The following is a 13,995-nucleotide window of genomic DNA, read 5'->3' as shown; positions in this document are numbered from 1 at the left end:
AGGAGGACAGCATTGGGCACAGTGGATTCACTTGGGAGATGAAAGAAAATCAACATCCAAAGAAGAGCCTCGGGTCTGAGCTGATAGTTTAAGTCTATAGGAGGTGCCTGAGGGGAGATGGAAAAGGCACTGACAGCAGGACCGTGATGCATCTTCCCTCCCCCACTCTGGCTTCACAGAACTTGTAGCTCTGGCCTGGACACCCTCCAGGGAGCTTTGCACAAGGGTGAGAAGGGAAAGCAGTTGTGAAACTTTGGCAGGTGAAGCACAGTCAGAACCACTCTCCCACCCTGGTGCAGTGCACTTGACACCAAGTCTTCAGGACCTTTGCTTGTGGCTCCCTAACTGCCGAGCCCACTGCTCATGGGAGGTTGTGGAGACAGGCACCAGAGGCACCACGGAGAGGTGAGCTGGGCCCGGCTGAGTTTAGGTTGTGGGGAGAGGGCTAGAGGGCTGCAAGGCCTGGGTCCTCCCCCAGTACTCTTATTCACATGCTCTTCCTTACCCATCAAAGAGCTGGGCAAGTACCTGGAGTTCAAGTTGCAACTACTTCAGGACCTCTTTGGCCTGAGGTAGGGACCGTGTAAGGTGACTAAGCCTCTTCTCCACCTCCCCAGACAAGTCCCTTCTGTGCTGCTGAAAGTTTCCCTCCAGGCCCTGGGCATGAAGGGGTCGGTGAAGGGGTGCCTGGGAGTATAGTGCCTCCACCAGCTCTGTCCTTTTCCCTTCCCACTTAATGGGTTCTTTGTGAGAGAGAGGAGGCCAGGATACTTCTTTATCTCCTCCAGACTTGGGCCATGCAGTGAGGAACTTGGCTACTTGAGCCAGCAGACATACACCAGGAGCCCGAGGGACGGTGCATGGTGTTTATTAGTGATGATGGTGAGGTGGGGCAGGGTCCTGTGGAGCATGCTCTGTAGGTCGCACACTAGAGCCGTAAGGTGGGTACATAGGGCCTCTGGGGGCTGTCCACTGGGTCCTGTCTCTCCCCCTCTAACCCTAACTTAACAAGCAGCTGCTATGAATCAGGGAATAAAGTCTGAGGCCCATATCCCCCAGGAGGCATGAAGGCCAAGAACAGAGATGACAGGATGCAAGAGCAAAAGAATGAGTGGGGCAAGGAGGCCCCTGAAGCTGTCCATACGTTCTCCGCTACACAACACGCCCTCCCTTCCCAAAGCCCCAATCCAGGTTGGCTCCCGTCTGCCATTTGGCCTGACCATGTTCCTGGTACCCGGTCCTTTGAGATGTTAGGAAGCTTCCTGGCAGGTGAGGAGAGCCCTTCCCTTCAAGGGCTTCAGCTGTGAGGCCTTTGGCCCTAGCCCAGCCTGCCTGTGCTCCAGCCTCGTGTGTGGATGCCCCACCCCAGCTGATGGATGGGAGTGCCACCCTGTTGGGCTTTGATTGTCTCATTTCTAATGTGTGGCAGTGAGGCGAGTGGAGGCTCTCAGACCCCAAAGCACAACCCCTGAGTCCCCTGGATTAGGACTGTAGCTGCTCAGGAACCTTGTTTCTTCCTCATGTCACGCTGCCCACACCCCACCTTCTTGTCACTTTGAGGGGGCATCCCTTCCCTGAGTCTGGTGGGAAGGCCCCTGCTAAGGGGATCCTGGCCTGAGGGCACTGCCCAGTGGGGCAGCTTCTTGTGCAGGAGGAGAGGAAGGTGCCAGGGGTGCAGCACACACAGCTAGTACCTGGAATGGGAGCCTAGGGGGGTCACTGTGCCCAGGAGGTGAGGGGGCCCCGTGCTTCTCCCAGAACCTCGGGACTGCAGGCAGCCCTGGAGCTGGGGCTGGGCAGGGGTTTTGGGGGCTGAGCCTAGTGCCAGCCTAATGCCAGTCTAACTCCAGCCTGCCTGGAGCGGGTGCCCCAGCCAGCTGTGCCTGTGCCTGCCAGGGTCGCGCAGCAGGAGGCTGTCAGTAGCTATCCTTGGGCCAGGGCCGGTTGCGCTGCCAGTTCCGGTCACTGTGGCCGTGCTCCGAGTCCTGCGCCAGGAGCCGGTCTTGGGGGTCGTGCCCGTTAGCACTAGGCAGCCCCGAGGTGTGTTGGCGGTGAGGCTGGTACAGGTCCTGATAGGCATCTGCATAGTCCTCCTCCAGGTGGCGGGAGCTGCGCTGCGAAGATCCCGTCCAGGCTTGGCGGGAGCTCTCGCTAGCCTCATCTGAGGGCATCAAGCTGTCCCGCTCGAGGGGCGAGTGCTCCTCGCCACGCTCCCCTAGCAGCTGCTGGTTCTGGGGGCAAGACAGAAGCTCTAAGTGAGGCCATGCGGACCTCGCCTTGGCCTCCCTCCCACCTCTAGCAGGGTGGGGATTTCTCCCCCCTCAACTCTCAGTCCCTGGGTACAGGAAACAGTGCAAGGAAGGAGAAGCATACTGGAGCATTCTTCCACTTCAGACGCGGAAAACTGGAGCTTTTGACTCCCACAAAATTCAGGCTCTGCCTTCAAGACAGACTAAGGAGAAGGGTTTGGAGAGTGTGTTTCTTTGGAGTCCTAGAAAAAGTAGCCTTTGATCACGCATCTCATTGCTTCATTCCCTCTCATCAGGAAGTGCCTTCGCCCATATGCCCTAGCTCTGCTCTCTGATCCTTTGGCCTTCAAACTGGAGGCCAAGGATGATCCTCTGGGCAGGGAGGGGGCATTGTTTTGGCTGGCTTAGCCTGAGCATCTGTGCCCTTGGAAATGGTTACCTGAAGTCCAGGTATGGCACTGGGAGGGCCCAGAAGTCCAGGGCCGGGGGCTGGGTGGTGGGTGGCCCTCCAGTAAACCTCCAGGTATTCAGCCAGGTGCTCACAGGCATCCTCCAGCTGGTTCTCATCCAGAATCACATCAAATGACTCCTGGAGGGGAGGAAAAGGGGGAATATTGGCTTCTTCTCAGCAGGAGCCCTCCACCCATCTCCATCACTCCCCCAGCCCTGGAAAAGCTAGAGCGGGCACAGGAGTAGCACTCACTGGTGGGCACTGAACCAGCTTATCATATGCCATCATCTGTACAGTCAGGTGCTTCATCTGTGACTTCCCCCGGGAGCGGATGAGACGCTGGAGTACCTGAGGGAAAAGGGCAGAGCTGGGCCTAGAAAGAACTGGGCACGTCCCCGACCTGTGATACTGCATGAGGAGCAGGCGAGGATGACTTAGAATTGTGTTAAGGGGCAGCAGGAAAAGGGGATTCAGGAGCCCTTGGGCAGGGACCAAGCAGAGTTGTACCACATTCTAGGAGGGCAGCCCTGTGGGCCTTCTCCATCACCACTGCCGACTTACCTTCGGTGAGGATACTTTGACAAAGACGATGATGGGGGCCAGTGAGGTCTTGGCCAGCTGTGCTGGGTGGTTGATGGTGTCAGCATCCAACACTACTAGCTGCAGGGACTTGGCCAGCTCGAATATGCGCTCGATCTCACTCTGCACTTCAGCTATGGAGGGAGGGAGGGAGGGAGCGAGCCACAATGCTCACCAGTGGCTCCACCCCGTCTGACTCCAACAGGGCTTTGGGGGCTCCCAGATGGTGGATGGGAAGGAACTGGAGGGAGAGCGTGTTCATCAAAGCCTGGGCAGGCAGAGGAACAGAGAATTGAGACTGGGTTCGGTTCTTGCCAATCCTGGGGCAGGTGGAGAAGAGGTTGGGCAGGAATGCAAGTTGTCGGGGAAGAGAAAGGTAGGAGGAAGTTTCTCACTAACGCTTGAGTGGGCAGAGAAGCAGGAATGGGAACTTCTCACCAATGCTGGAGCGGGCAGAGGAACGCTCAATGATGGTCCTTTTGCCAGGATTGTTGAGCACAGATCGCTTTGCCAGTGAGAGGTCCGCTGTGACTCGGGTGATGGAGATCCTGGGGTGGGCATGGAGAAGCACAGCCCATCTTTAAATTTCAAGCCTAGGCCCCTCCCTACCCAGGTCCTACCAATTTTCACTTTAGAGAAGACCTTGCTACAGGCATCTGGAAGGAGACAATGATTTCTCCCTGGTTCTCATGCCTCCGCAGGCCAGGGCAGCTTACCTGCCATCAAACCTATGTTTGAGGAAGTCGAAGAGAGCCTTCTGCATCATGTCTGTGACCTGGGTGGGAGGGGTGAGGGGAAAGGCATGGAACTGACTGGGGGCCTTCTTGGAGGCGGCAGCAGCCCCAGGTGCGGCCATGGAGCCCAGCCCCTCCACACCCAGACCTTGGGGGATGGGGAGGGGGGAAACATCCCCTCCCACTGTCCCTGGGCCCTTCCTGTGGCAGGTTTGGTAGAGGCAACTCTGGGGTCAGGGACCTCTTCTCACCTCATAACCTTTCAGAGAGGGTCCCACCAGCACCACAGGCCGCATGGAGGGCACCACATCATACGGGGGAATATGTTCTGCCTGCAGAATTGACCTGAGTTCAGGCAAAGTCATGGCTGTGCGGCCTGCCCTTCACCTGACTGGGGTGGGGCAGATTCAGAAGTTCTGGGCCCCCTCCCCTCTGTGTTTTCTTGCCCCTCCAACACTGACTGCCCAGAAACCTGTCCCCACAGCCAGAAGCCATGAGCCCCCCAAGCCCCAGTCCCTTCCTTGACTCACCTGCTTTTGCTTCTGCTTGGCTTTTTGGAAAAGGAAATAAAAGATTAAAGTTGGTGAAGCGGGGAAAGGCCCTGGGGGCACGGTATTCCCGTCCCCAGGGGACACCCTGGGCTTCTCCCAGCTCCAGCCCCTTCCCACACTGTTCACCTGGGAGACTCTCCCTTCCCCCTGTGTCTGAGTTACCCACCTACCCAAGACAGGTGGGTTGAGGGGAGGCTACCTAGAGATGGAGGAGGGGAGCGTCGGTTGCCAATGTCACTCAGGCTGGATGGGTTCCCAGATCTCCTAAGAGCAGAAAGGGAGGTCAATAAGCGTCTTTGTGTGTCTGTTCTAGACAGTATTTAATAGTTGTATACATCTCCTTACATTTTAGCTAGTGAGGGAAGTGCATGTGACGGGAGCATTTGTGTGTGTGAGCTTTGATGTGTGTGCATTTGTGAATGCATACGCTAGGTGTGAGTGTGCATTTTTTTGGGGGGGGGATATGTGTGCATGTGTGGTGATGTGGACTGTGGGTAAAGGGCACACGTCTGGGGTGTATGTTTATTGAGTCACAGCCCTGCTCTCACCTGGCCTTCTGCTCCTGCTTGAGCCGGATGCTCTCGAGGCGCTGGGGGCTGGGGATGAAGGCGATGTCCCCACCCTCTTTCACTAGCCGCCCGATCCACCAGTCATTGCTGTACTTCTGGGGGTGGGGTGGAGCGGAAGGGGCGGTGAGAGGAGGTGACCCAGGCCTCAGTCCTGGCTCTTCAACGTGAAGGAGCCAGGGAGGCATTCGGAGAGCGGGTCTGAGGAAGGCAGCGCAAGGGGAGGGGGGCAGGAGAAGGTGCCAGAGGGAAGGGCAGCCAGGTGTGAGACCCCCAAGACTTCAGCGTGAGGCATCACAGCTGTCACAGGGAACCTAAGATGCAACTAATCTAATGGCTCACTTTTACGGGTATGGAGACTGAGGCCCAAGCCAGGCCTTAGGAGGATGGAGACCCTGAGGATTAGGTCTTGGATATGAGGGTTTTATGGGGGTGTGTTAAGCGTAAGAGTTGAGGAGTTTGGGGAACCTGTTTATAAATGAGGACTGAAGCAAGAGGAATGGGAACTGGGGCAAGAGCAGAGAAATTAAGTGGCTTCTATTTGGAGGGGGGTGGTCACCTCTTTAATGTGCAGGAAATCTTTGGCCTCAAAGTTGACTCCAGAGCCCTGGACTGGGCATTCCTCATCCAGCACACCACAGTAGCTGACATTGGTCCTCACAGCAAACGCCACAGGTTTGTGCTGGAGAATTTGACCATTGGTGCAAATGAGGGGAGCCTCAGAGCACCCCTTCCAGTTTCAGTGCCCCATCAGCAGAGGGCGGAGGCCCCATCAGTCCGCCCATCCACACACACACCCTTTCACACTCACACACATCCTGCCCATTGACCCCTCGAGACTTAGGACCTAGCACAAGTTTCCACCCAGTCTGGCCTGTCCTGCCCTCAGCCGGCAAGATGATACCTTGGCCCTTTCAAGCTGCTGCTGAGCCTGGCTCTCCACTTCACGCCGGGCACTCTCCCGGTCCTCCTCCAGGGATACGTCTGAGTCCAGAGATGGGCGGCTGGTATAGGAGCCAGCTGAACCCTGGCATGGGGGAGAGGCTGTGACCCGTGGGCTCAGGTGTGAAGGGCACTAGAGAGGCACCTCCGAACCCTACAGTGGTGCCTCCGCTAACCTCGGCCTCTCCAGCTCCACGGGGGTGGCTGGGCCCGCCAGTCCCTCCCGTCTCCCCAAGAAGGGCCCCAGTGCCTCTGGGGCTGCAGAAAAGCCGGCCCAACCCATATGTGCTATGATCTGGGCCCCTCCCCCCAAGCCTATTAATACTGCAGCCTCGAATAGAGCTTTCCCTTCCCTCCTTCCTCCCTTTTCTCCCCTTGACCATGTCCTGTGAGGCGGAGGGAAGTGAGATGTACTGAAGATGATATATTGGAGATGATTTGGAATCTTCGGAGTCCAAAGACCCAGCCCTCTTGTTCACATCAGCCTGCAAAGCAGCTTGGAAATTATTTCCTTAAAATGCCTGGGAGGAGTACAGCCAGCCAGGAACAGTCAGGAGACACTGGTTGGCAAGGCACTGGTCCTGAGTGTCAGGATATAGCCGCCCACCCCCTGAGATCCCATCTCCTCCAGTCCCTACTCTTCCAGGGTGAAGAGGAGGCCACAGGGCTCCCAACTCCAGAAAGTTACTCCCTCTCTACTCTCCCCACCCCCACTTTCTTTCCTCTCACATCTGCTGGGACAACTGGCCAGGTGTGGGCAACAAACAAAACAGACTGAGCAGGCGACACAAAGCTATCTCCCTGAGCCCAGGTGAGGCAGGGCCACACCTACCACCTGGCCTACATCTCCCCGCCCCTTGCCCAAGGGGATATCAGCCCTGGAGGAAGGCTGAGTTGGTGCCAGGCAACCCAGCCAGGAGCAACCCTGGGGATGCAGCGAGAGGGTCTTTGGTAACCTGAGCCAGGAGAGTGTCAGAGTCCTGCCCATTGGAAGGCCCTTTGGGAAATGAAGGTGCATTTGGAGGGTTGCCGAGCTCACCTTCAAGGCCATGAGGGAGATGCACAACTGAACAAGGGAAGCTGGACTTTAGGGCAGGAGGACAGAAGTCAGGATGCCTGGGTTTCCCCCTCAGTCTAGGGAAAAGGGAGTCTTTTGTTTCCTGCTTCAGTTTCCCCTCTTTATGGGCAGAAGTCTGAAAGTGATACTTCCATCAATTCTGAGGTGCAGGTGGCAGAGATAAGGCAGAAGCCTAAAGGGTCCGTGTGGGAACATGTATATGTGTGTGTGTTTAGTAGAATGTTCTCAGGCCGAGGAACATTCCTTCAAGCCTACTGTGCATGAAGGCAGCGGAGGCCAGATTCTTGGTGGGGAAGACAAACTCACACACCTGCCCCAGCCCCACCATGGGCAAGGGGGCTGGTCAGACTGATGTCAGCCCAGGTCCTAGAGCGTAAGCTAAAGACAATGTCTGTGGTAGACCCAAGGCATGAAGGTAGCACAAGGAGGGAAAGTCCTGCATATTACAGAGAATGTTCCCCATCTCTCTTGAGAACCAAATAAGGCTGGCTTGGCAGCAGGATAAAGAGCAGCTGAGCCCCAGGAAGAACCTTTGCACTGTCAGTCGAGTGGGGGACCTCCTTCCAGGGGCCTGGGGCACAGGAGACACCTCTGTGGGAAATGGCTGTCTGAAGTAAATAGGGGCTAACAGGCTAGGAGGCAGGAGGCAAGGCAGGATGACCACTCACTTTGAGAAGTATACATCAGATGCTTCCTAGTTGCCCAGACCTGTGCTGGGAGAGGAGTCTGATCTTTACCCTCTGTTCTCCAGGATCTCAGCCTAATTTAGTCATCTTTGTGTCCCTGCCTGGGGCACCTGGGTTAGCTGGCCTCTCACCCTAAGACTGGAATGACAGGATCTCTCCCTAAATGTTTAGTGAGTCATGCTCAGACTGAAATCCCCTCTCCATTATTCCCAAGTGCTCAGAGCTCACCCATCACTCGGGGAACAGGGCTGCCCTGCCAAGCATACTCTGGGGTCTTGCCTCCCCCAGCCCGGTTATGCCCAAACAGCCAGAGCCTCAGTACTTGGGAGCTGCCAGGAGTTGGCACAGTGCCCTGGTGGTGCCCCCCTTGCCTGGTGTGTGGGCAGGCTGCAGCTCCACTCTTGCCTGGCACGGGGGAAGGAGAGGAGGGAGATGAGCCGTTGGATTTATTTAGAGCCTGATTTCCCTCCTACTGCTTCAGAGGGGGCCCTGGGGAGAGCAAGGAGCCAGGCAAGAGAAAGGGAAGTGGGAGAGGGTAATCCAGGAACCAGAGAAGGGTGGGGAGCGAGCGACGGGTTAGCAGGCTGCCCCCAACACCATCCACACGTCAGGCTTCACCTTGCAACAGTCCTAGCCTTCTCAACCAGGGACAGGAAGAACCTTCTAGGGCCCTCCAGCCCCACAGAGAGGTTCATTCTCAAGCTCACCTTGGCACCCTGGGCCGTGCCAGCTGTCCCTTCAACTGTCAGAAAGAGGTATTCACCACAGCCTTGAAAATCATCTGCTCTAGCTGCAATGTAATTAGCCCCAGAGGCCCAATCAATGGGGAATTGGGCCCCAGCAGGAGCCCAGTCCCAGGAAAGGACTGACAGCTGCCTCTTCTGAGCCCTAGAACTCATCTATCCTGGACTTGGCAGCAAGAGATGGGAGAAGACTCCAACACTCCCCTTTCGACTCTGGAGTGCTCTACCCTCCAGACCTATCAGGGACTCCTTCTAAGCCATCTAGTTGCTCTCATAAGGAGGTCTTCTTGCAGGATATTTGAGAGAAGGCACGGAGCTGCTGCTGCCCATCCTTGCCCCATCTTTCCAGGCACTCTCCCTGCGCTCTGAGCTCCGGGAATCACTGCCTAATGAGCTGATTTGTCTCAGTGGGTCAGGAGATAAAAGCAAAGAGGAGAATTAAATATTTATCAGCTGCCTGGTTCTCTGAGCGAAGAGCTTCCTCTCCATCCCCAGGCCCTCCATGCTGAGCAGGAGCTCAGGATGCCCGCTGCTCTGAGGATGCCTCAGCAGGAGGAGTGGAATGGATGGGGCTCAGTCAGCTGGCTCATCCATGTGCTGGGTGCCCAGTTTTCAGCCTGGGAGAGAAGCTGGGCTGGAGGCAGGGTGAGGAGATAAGGCAATGCTCAGGGATGGACAGCAGAAGGGGATAATGGAGGTCCTCAAGTTTTATGATCCGTCTGTCTGAAGAGGCTGGTATCAGATTCTCTGCTGTTCTCCAGGCTCCCTAATTTGTCCTTTACTTGAGGCACAGGAGGTCTGGATTGTCCCCCTCTGCAAGGGCCCCGGCTTCTCCTGTAGCTGTTGTGTTCAGACCCCATAAATCCTCCCTTGGGAGCTCCAGACGTTGCGTGAGGCCTCTCTAAAGCCTCTATGCCCTCAGCCTCCAGCCCCTCCTCCCTCCACCCTTCTGTCCTGGGCTGTGGAGCCACCTGCTCTGAGCCTTTCCCCCACGCTGGCCCCTCCTGGCACACACCCGATGCCCCTTGCTCTAGGACGGGGGCACTGGGGAGCCTCTGGCATGAAAACCCATCTCCCCACTTTCCTGGAGCGCCCTCCTACACGCCCTGCCCCGCCGCAGAGGCGTTTTTCAAAGTCCTGAACTGGGGTAAGGGTCCAAGGGAGATGAGGTGTCACCCCAACTTCCCCACCCCCACCCTCCCCGTGGGCACTCACCGCCTCCGAGTCCTCAAACCCGGGCACGTAGGAGTCGTCATACATGGGGGAGTCCGGGTGGGGGGAAGCGAGCGGCGCCAGGGGCGGGGGCGGCCCGGAGGCAGGGGCGAGGACAGCGGGCCGCGCCCGGGAGATGCCACCGAGCCCCGCAGCCCTGCGGGCGGCGGCGGAGAGCGAGAGCGCGAAGGAGGGAGCGAGCCGCGAAGACCAGCTGCTCCGAGCTCAAATCACCGCTCCCCCCACCTTACCCCCCCCAAACCCTGCCGGTCCCACCCCGAGCGCGGCTGAGGAATCTGGCGCCTGCTCCGACAACAATAGTGCCCGCCCACCTGCCCCCCCCCTCCCCGGGAGCGGGCGCGGGGGGCGGCGGGGGGCGCCGGCCACCCGCGGAGCCCGAGACCCGGCCGGGAGAGGTGGCCGACGGGAGCCGGGTAGAAGGTGGGTCCCCAAGCACCTATGGGGCAGAGGGGCGGCGGGGAGGAAGGGGAGGAGAGACTGCGGGCGGGGCGGATCCTGGCTTGGAGGAGGCGGGGCGAGGAGAGATGCGGAGACAGAGACATACGGCAACCCAGGAAATACTCCGCCGGGAAACAAAGGGCTGGAGCGGGGGAGGGGACGCGGAGCCTGCTTGGGAGACGAGACCCCACCGAGAAAGGAGAGGGCGCAGGTTAAGGAGAGACAGGAGAGAGAGAGAGAGAAAGGAGGTACAGAGGCAGAGGGAGGAAGAGGGAAGGCAGGAAAGTGGGAGACTGGGGGAGAGAGAAGAGGCGGGGCGGGGGCGGGCGGCAGACGGGGGAGGGGCGGCAGGTGAGAGGGCGGCGTGTCTGGGCCCTGGCGGCACGGGAGACTCCAAAAGCAAACCGCGCAATGGTACTGGGGAGGAATGGGTTTAGCGACCCCAGGCCAATGCCGAGAAAGTAGCCCCTGCCCTCCCTCCGTCCCCCGCCCCCAGGCACTTGGTCCCCTCAGTGCTGGGACTCTTGCAGCAAAGGACCTTGTTGCGCAACCCGTGCGAAGGGGGAGGATTGGGGCCCGGCCACCCTACACCTGTTGCGCGGGCAGATTTCATCTTAGTCTGGCCAGGATGGGGGTTCCCTTCCTCACTTCCTTGCCAAGGACTGTGCCAGGCATTGCCAAGGCATCGTGGGAACTGGCGTAGGGAGGGGCTGTTTTAGGCGAGCCTAAAGGGAAGAGGAAAGAAACCAGAGAGCCGAGGTAGGGGGATGGTTGTGGCTGGGACAGAAGGTGAGAGCCTGGCCACGCGGGGGCTGGAAGGGGGAAGGGCAAGTGTCCCCAGAGTCACTAGTGTAAGGCCAGATCCCCTCCTTAGCAAAAGGATGGGGGTGGGCTGGGATGGCCAGTATCTGGGTTGGAGCCACATGTACCGCTCTACCAGTCAGTCTCCTTCAAAGGGGCACCCAGATTTGACGTTGGAGACTGAACAGCAGCCCTTATCTTGAGGAAACTTCCTCAAAGATCCACCCATTTGATCTCCAGAGCAAAATTATTCCTTTGAATTTTGATGGCCTACCTACCCCTTCATCCCCTCCCTGTCCCCTGGGGGTGGGGGTGGATGTGAGATAGACAGAGGGTTACACTTGGAGAGCTTCAGAGCTCAGTCCTTCTCCACTCCCAGTGTCTCACACCCACGAGGGTGAATCCGCAATTTGCTCATCCCTTTTCTTCCTGGGCTACAGGGGAATTAGTAAACCAAAACTCTGACAGGGTTGGGTGAGATCTACGGTAGGAAGCACTGTACGTGGGAGAGAGAGGAAGACCACCCAAACCAACTGGCTTCCCACTTATGCCACTGGTTCATGTTCCCTTAGCAAGAAAAAGAGAAGGGGCCTCATCTTAAGACCATCTTTAGTCTGCCTTTAGTCTGTCACCATCCTGTGAGTGGTGCATTCCAGCCCTGCCCAGCATCTTCCTCCTGCTGGATTTGGTGAACAACTTTGTTGGAGCCCCTATGGCTCACTATCTGCTTTCACAGTTCCCTCTCCTGAGGCCAGCACCATTTGGGGTTTGGTTATATGTTGGATTCTTCTGTATTGGAAGTTCCCAGACACTGTCTTCTCACTTTGTGCCCTCTCCCAGTTCCTCAGTATTCCTTATATCCTCTTTTATTCTCTGTCTCTTCAATTCCTTCTGTCCTTCCAGAGGGGCAGAAAGGAGGCATGAAATGTGAAACAGTAAGACCCTCAAGGCGCTCTCTCCTGGGAGATGATTCTAATGAAGAAGACAGCTACTGGGGCTTCTGATTCTCTCCCCATCCCTGAATTTACTCTCCTGGCCTCTCCTTTAGGGACTCTCCCCACCACCAGGGTGTCCACGGGATTGTAGGTAACAGTGGATCTGCCATCAACCTCACTCCTTCCTTACACACCTTGTTGTCTTCATCCCCATCTGGGACAGTGGTGTCTAAGTCTGCTCACAAAGCATGAATTGCCATGCTAACCACCACCCCCCCCCCAGATGTGTTCAAGTTCCTCATACCTGGGCCCATCCCCTGGGTCCTGCAGGAGCTTCGGAGCCTCTCCCTGGTTCCCTTCTCTCTGAGTTGCTACTCACTGCCGCCTTCCATTTCTCACCTTACCCACACCTGCCTGCTCTAGTTCTCATGCCTGTCCTGTAACAAGACATGTGCCCGTCAGTATCCATGTGGTCCCTAACGCCTTTTCTTTTCCCTGGCTGAGCATAAGAAGAGAAAGCTGGGGGGGGGGGGGAGGGGAGAAAGGATTCAAGGAGAGGATTCCTCCTGCCTTCCTCTTTCTAGGAGAGAGTCATTAGAGTGGTAGCTGGCAGGTACTCAAGGCATGGAAGCAGGACATGGGGGTCTTGGTGGTGGTGGGGAGCCTGAATAACCAGGTTTGGGAGTTGGAATTCTTGGGAGCCTCCAGAATGCATTCTGGCTTCTCCTATAAGTGCACCAGGAAGCTGGACAGATCCCAATCCCTGAGTATTGAATGGGGAAGCTGAGGCAGGAGCTAGGACCTCTAGGAAGTCCTCCCCAGCAGTATTTAAGATCTGGACAAAGCCAAAGCCCCTAGCATTTACCTGCTGGGCTGCCCCCAGAGAACCCAGGGAGGGCGCGGCGGGGGTGGGGGGGCTTGGCAGAGGCCTCCTCTCTCAGTCGTCACATCTAGCCCCTTTCCTGGCTCCCCAGACAGTCCTCCCTCCCCCCCCCCCGCCCCCACCCTATCCCAGTCCCAGTGCTTAGAAGCTGCCAGCACTGGCCGCTCCCTCCTTTCCTACCTGCCACCTCTACCCTTAGCCTCACCTACTCGGCCTCCCTCCCTCCCCATCGCTGCAGTGTCCCCCAAATGCGGGCCCTCTTCCTAGCTCGGAGCGGGGCTCTCCTCCCACCCACTGGGGAGGGGACCCTCGCGTTTACCTCATTCAGCAGGAAGGTTGCACTGGAGTCAGAAAAAGACATAGACCGGGCTGGCGACCTCTCCCCCTCCCCCGGGCCAGGGGCTCCGAGGCAGGAGCAGGACCGGGCCGCTGCTCTGCACACTGGCTCCCGCCTGCACGCCTGGCCTCGCCCCACGGCCGCCAGGCTCCGACGGCTGCTCCCTTCCCTCTCTCCGGGTTCCCTCCCTCCCCCTTTCCTCCTCCCTCCTTCCCTCCCTCCCTCTCTCTTCCTTTCTCTCCGCCTCTGCCACTCTCTCCCTCCCCTGTCGCCTTTCAGTCCTGCTCTCTCCATTTCCGTCTCTTCCTCCTCGCTACGGTCCATGTTCTCTTCATCTGGGTGCCTGCCACTGTCCTTCCATATCTCGCCTCCCTTCTCCGACCCCCCCTCCCCCATCTTCTTCCTCAACCCCCTCCCCAGAAAAGATAGGGACTCCGGAGCTCCCACCACCACAGGCAGAAGGCCGGGAGTAGCTTCATGAAGGACTGCCTGGACTCCGGAGCTTCAGGCCCCTGCTCTGTGCGCCCGGCGCCCATCCTCCGGCGCCCGAGTAAGCAAGGCGCCGCGGTCCCACCGACAGCTTCGACCTGTCCTCAGCAGAGGAAAGGATCGAAAAGGAAGAATGCTTGTGTACGGCTCGCTAGCCCCAGCGTCAAGCGCCCCCTCTGGGTTCCGGGGAAGCTGTACTGTCACTGCTCTCTCCTGGGTGCCGGGGCCGCGGGACTCAGCCCGCAAAGGCGAAGAGCGAGGCGAAGCGGCTCCTCTCCGACCGGCTGCAGCGCCCCCTGG

The 13,995-nt window shown here is 58.0% G+C and overlaps 1 protein-coding gene across 6 annotated transcripts; it reads right to left on the bottom strand.

Moving 5' to 3' along the window:
* Positions 1 to 852: 852 nt before the first annotated feature.
* Positions 853 to 13,354, bottom strand: CACNB3 (calcium voltage-gated channel auxiliary subunit beta 3). Of its 6 annotated transcripts, none has more exons than XM_036867186.1 (13): positions 13,189 to 13,354; positions 6,035 to 6,157; positions 5,690 to 5,812; positions 5,113 to 5,228; positions 4,764 to 4,828; positions 4,544 to 4,563; positions 4,265 to 4,345; positions 3,996 to 4,054; positions 3,718 to 3,827; positions 3,262 to 3,413; positions 2,953 to 3,048; positions 2,689 to 2,838; positions 853 to 2,231 (listed from the first exon to the last, which is right to left on the bottom strand). In XM_036867186.1, the coding sequence occupies exons 1-13, from the start codon at positions 13,228 to 13,230 to the stop codon at positions 1,917 to 1,919; spliced, it is 1,452 nt and encodes a 483-aa protein (XP_036723081.1). In that variant the 5' UTR covers positions 13,231 to 13,354; the 3' UTR covers positions 853 to 1,916. The 6 variants fall into 6 exon arrangements, with proteins under 6 accessions (XP_036723081.1, XP_036723080.1, XP_036723079.1 ...); XM_036867185.1 differs by lacking the exon at positions 13,189 to 13,354 and adding an exon at positions 9,795 to 10,043; XM_036867184.1 differs by lacking the exon at positions 13,189 to 13,354 and adding an exon at positions 8,544 to 9,481.
* Positions 13,355 to 13,995: the final 641 nt, after the last annotated feature.

The sequence above is a fragment of the Balaenoptera musculus genome, chromosome 10 (genome assembly GCF_009873245.2).
Source record: "Balaenoptera musculus isolate JJ_BM4_2016_0621 chromosome 10, mBalMus1.pri.v3, whole genome shotgun sequence".
Taxonomy (NCBI): domain Eukaryota; kingdom Metazoa; phylum Chordata; class Mammalia; order Artiodactyla; family Balaenopteridae; genus Balaenoptera; species Balaenoptera musculus.
Note: the sequence above shows the minus strand (reverse complement) of the source record. Positions and strands in the feature narration are given on the sequence as shown.

Excerpts from the sequence above, each read along its gene's own strand:
- CACNB3 (XM_036867184.1), bottom strand. The coding sequence starts at position 8,735 with ATGAGTTCTAGGGCTCAGAAGAGGCAGCTGTCAGTCCTTTCCTGGGAC. Across the intron at positions 5,813-6,034 it reads AGCAGCTTGAAAGGGCCAAG|CACAAACCTGTGGCGTTTGC; the intron begins GTATCATCTTGC and ends CAAATTCTCCAG. Across the intron at positions 5,229-5,689 it reads ATTTCCTGCACATTAAAGAG|AAGTACAGCAATGACTGGTG; the intron begins GTGACCACCCCC and ends CCCCACCCCCAG.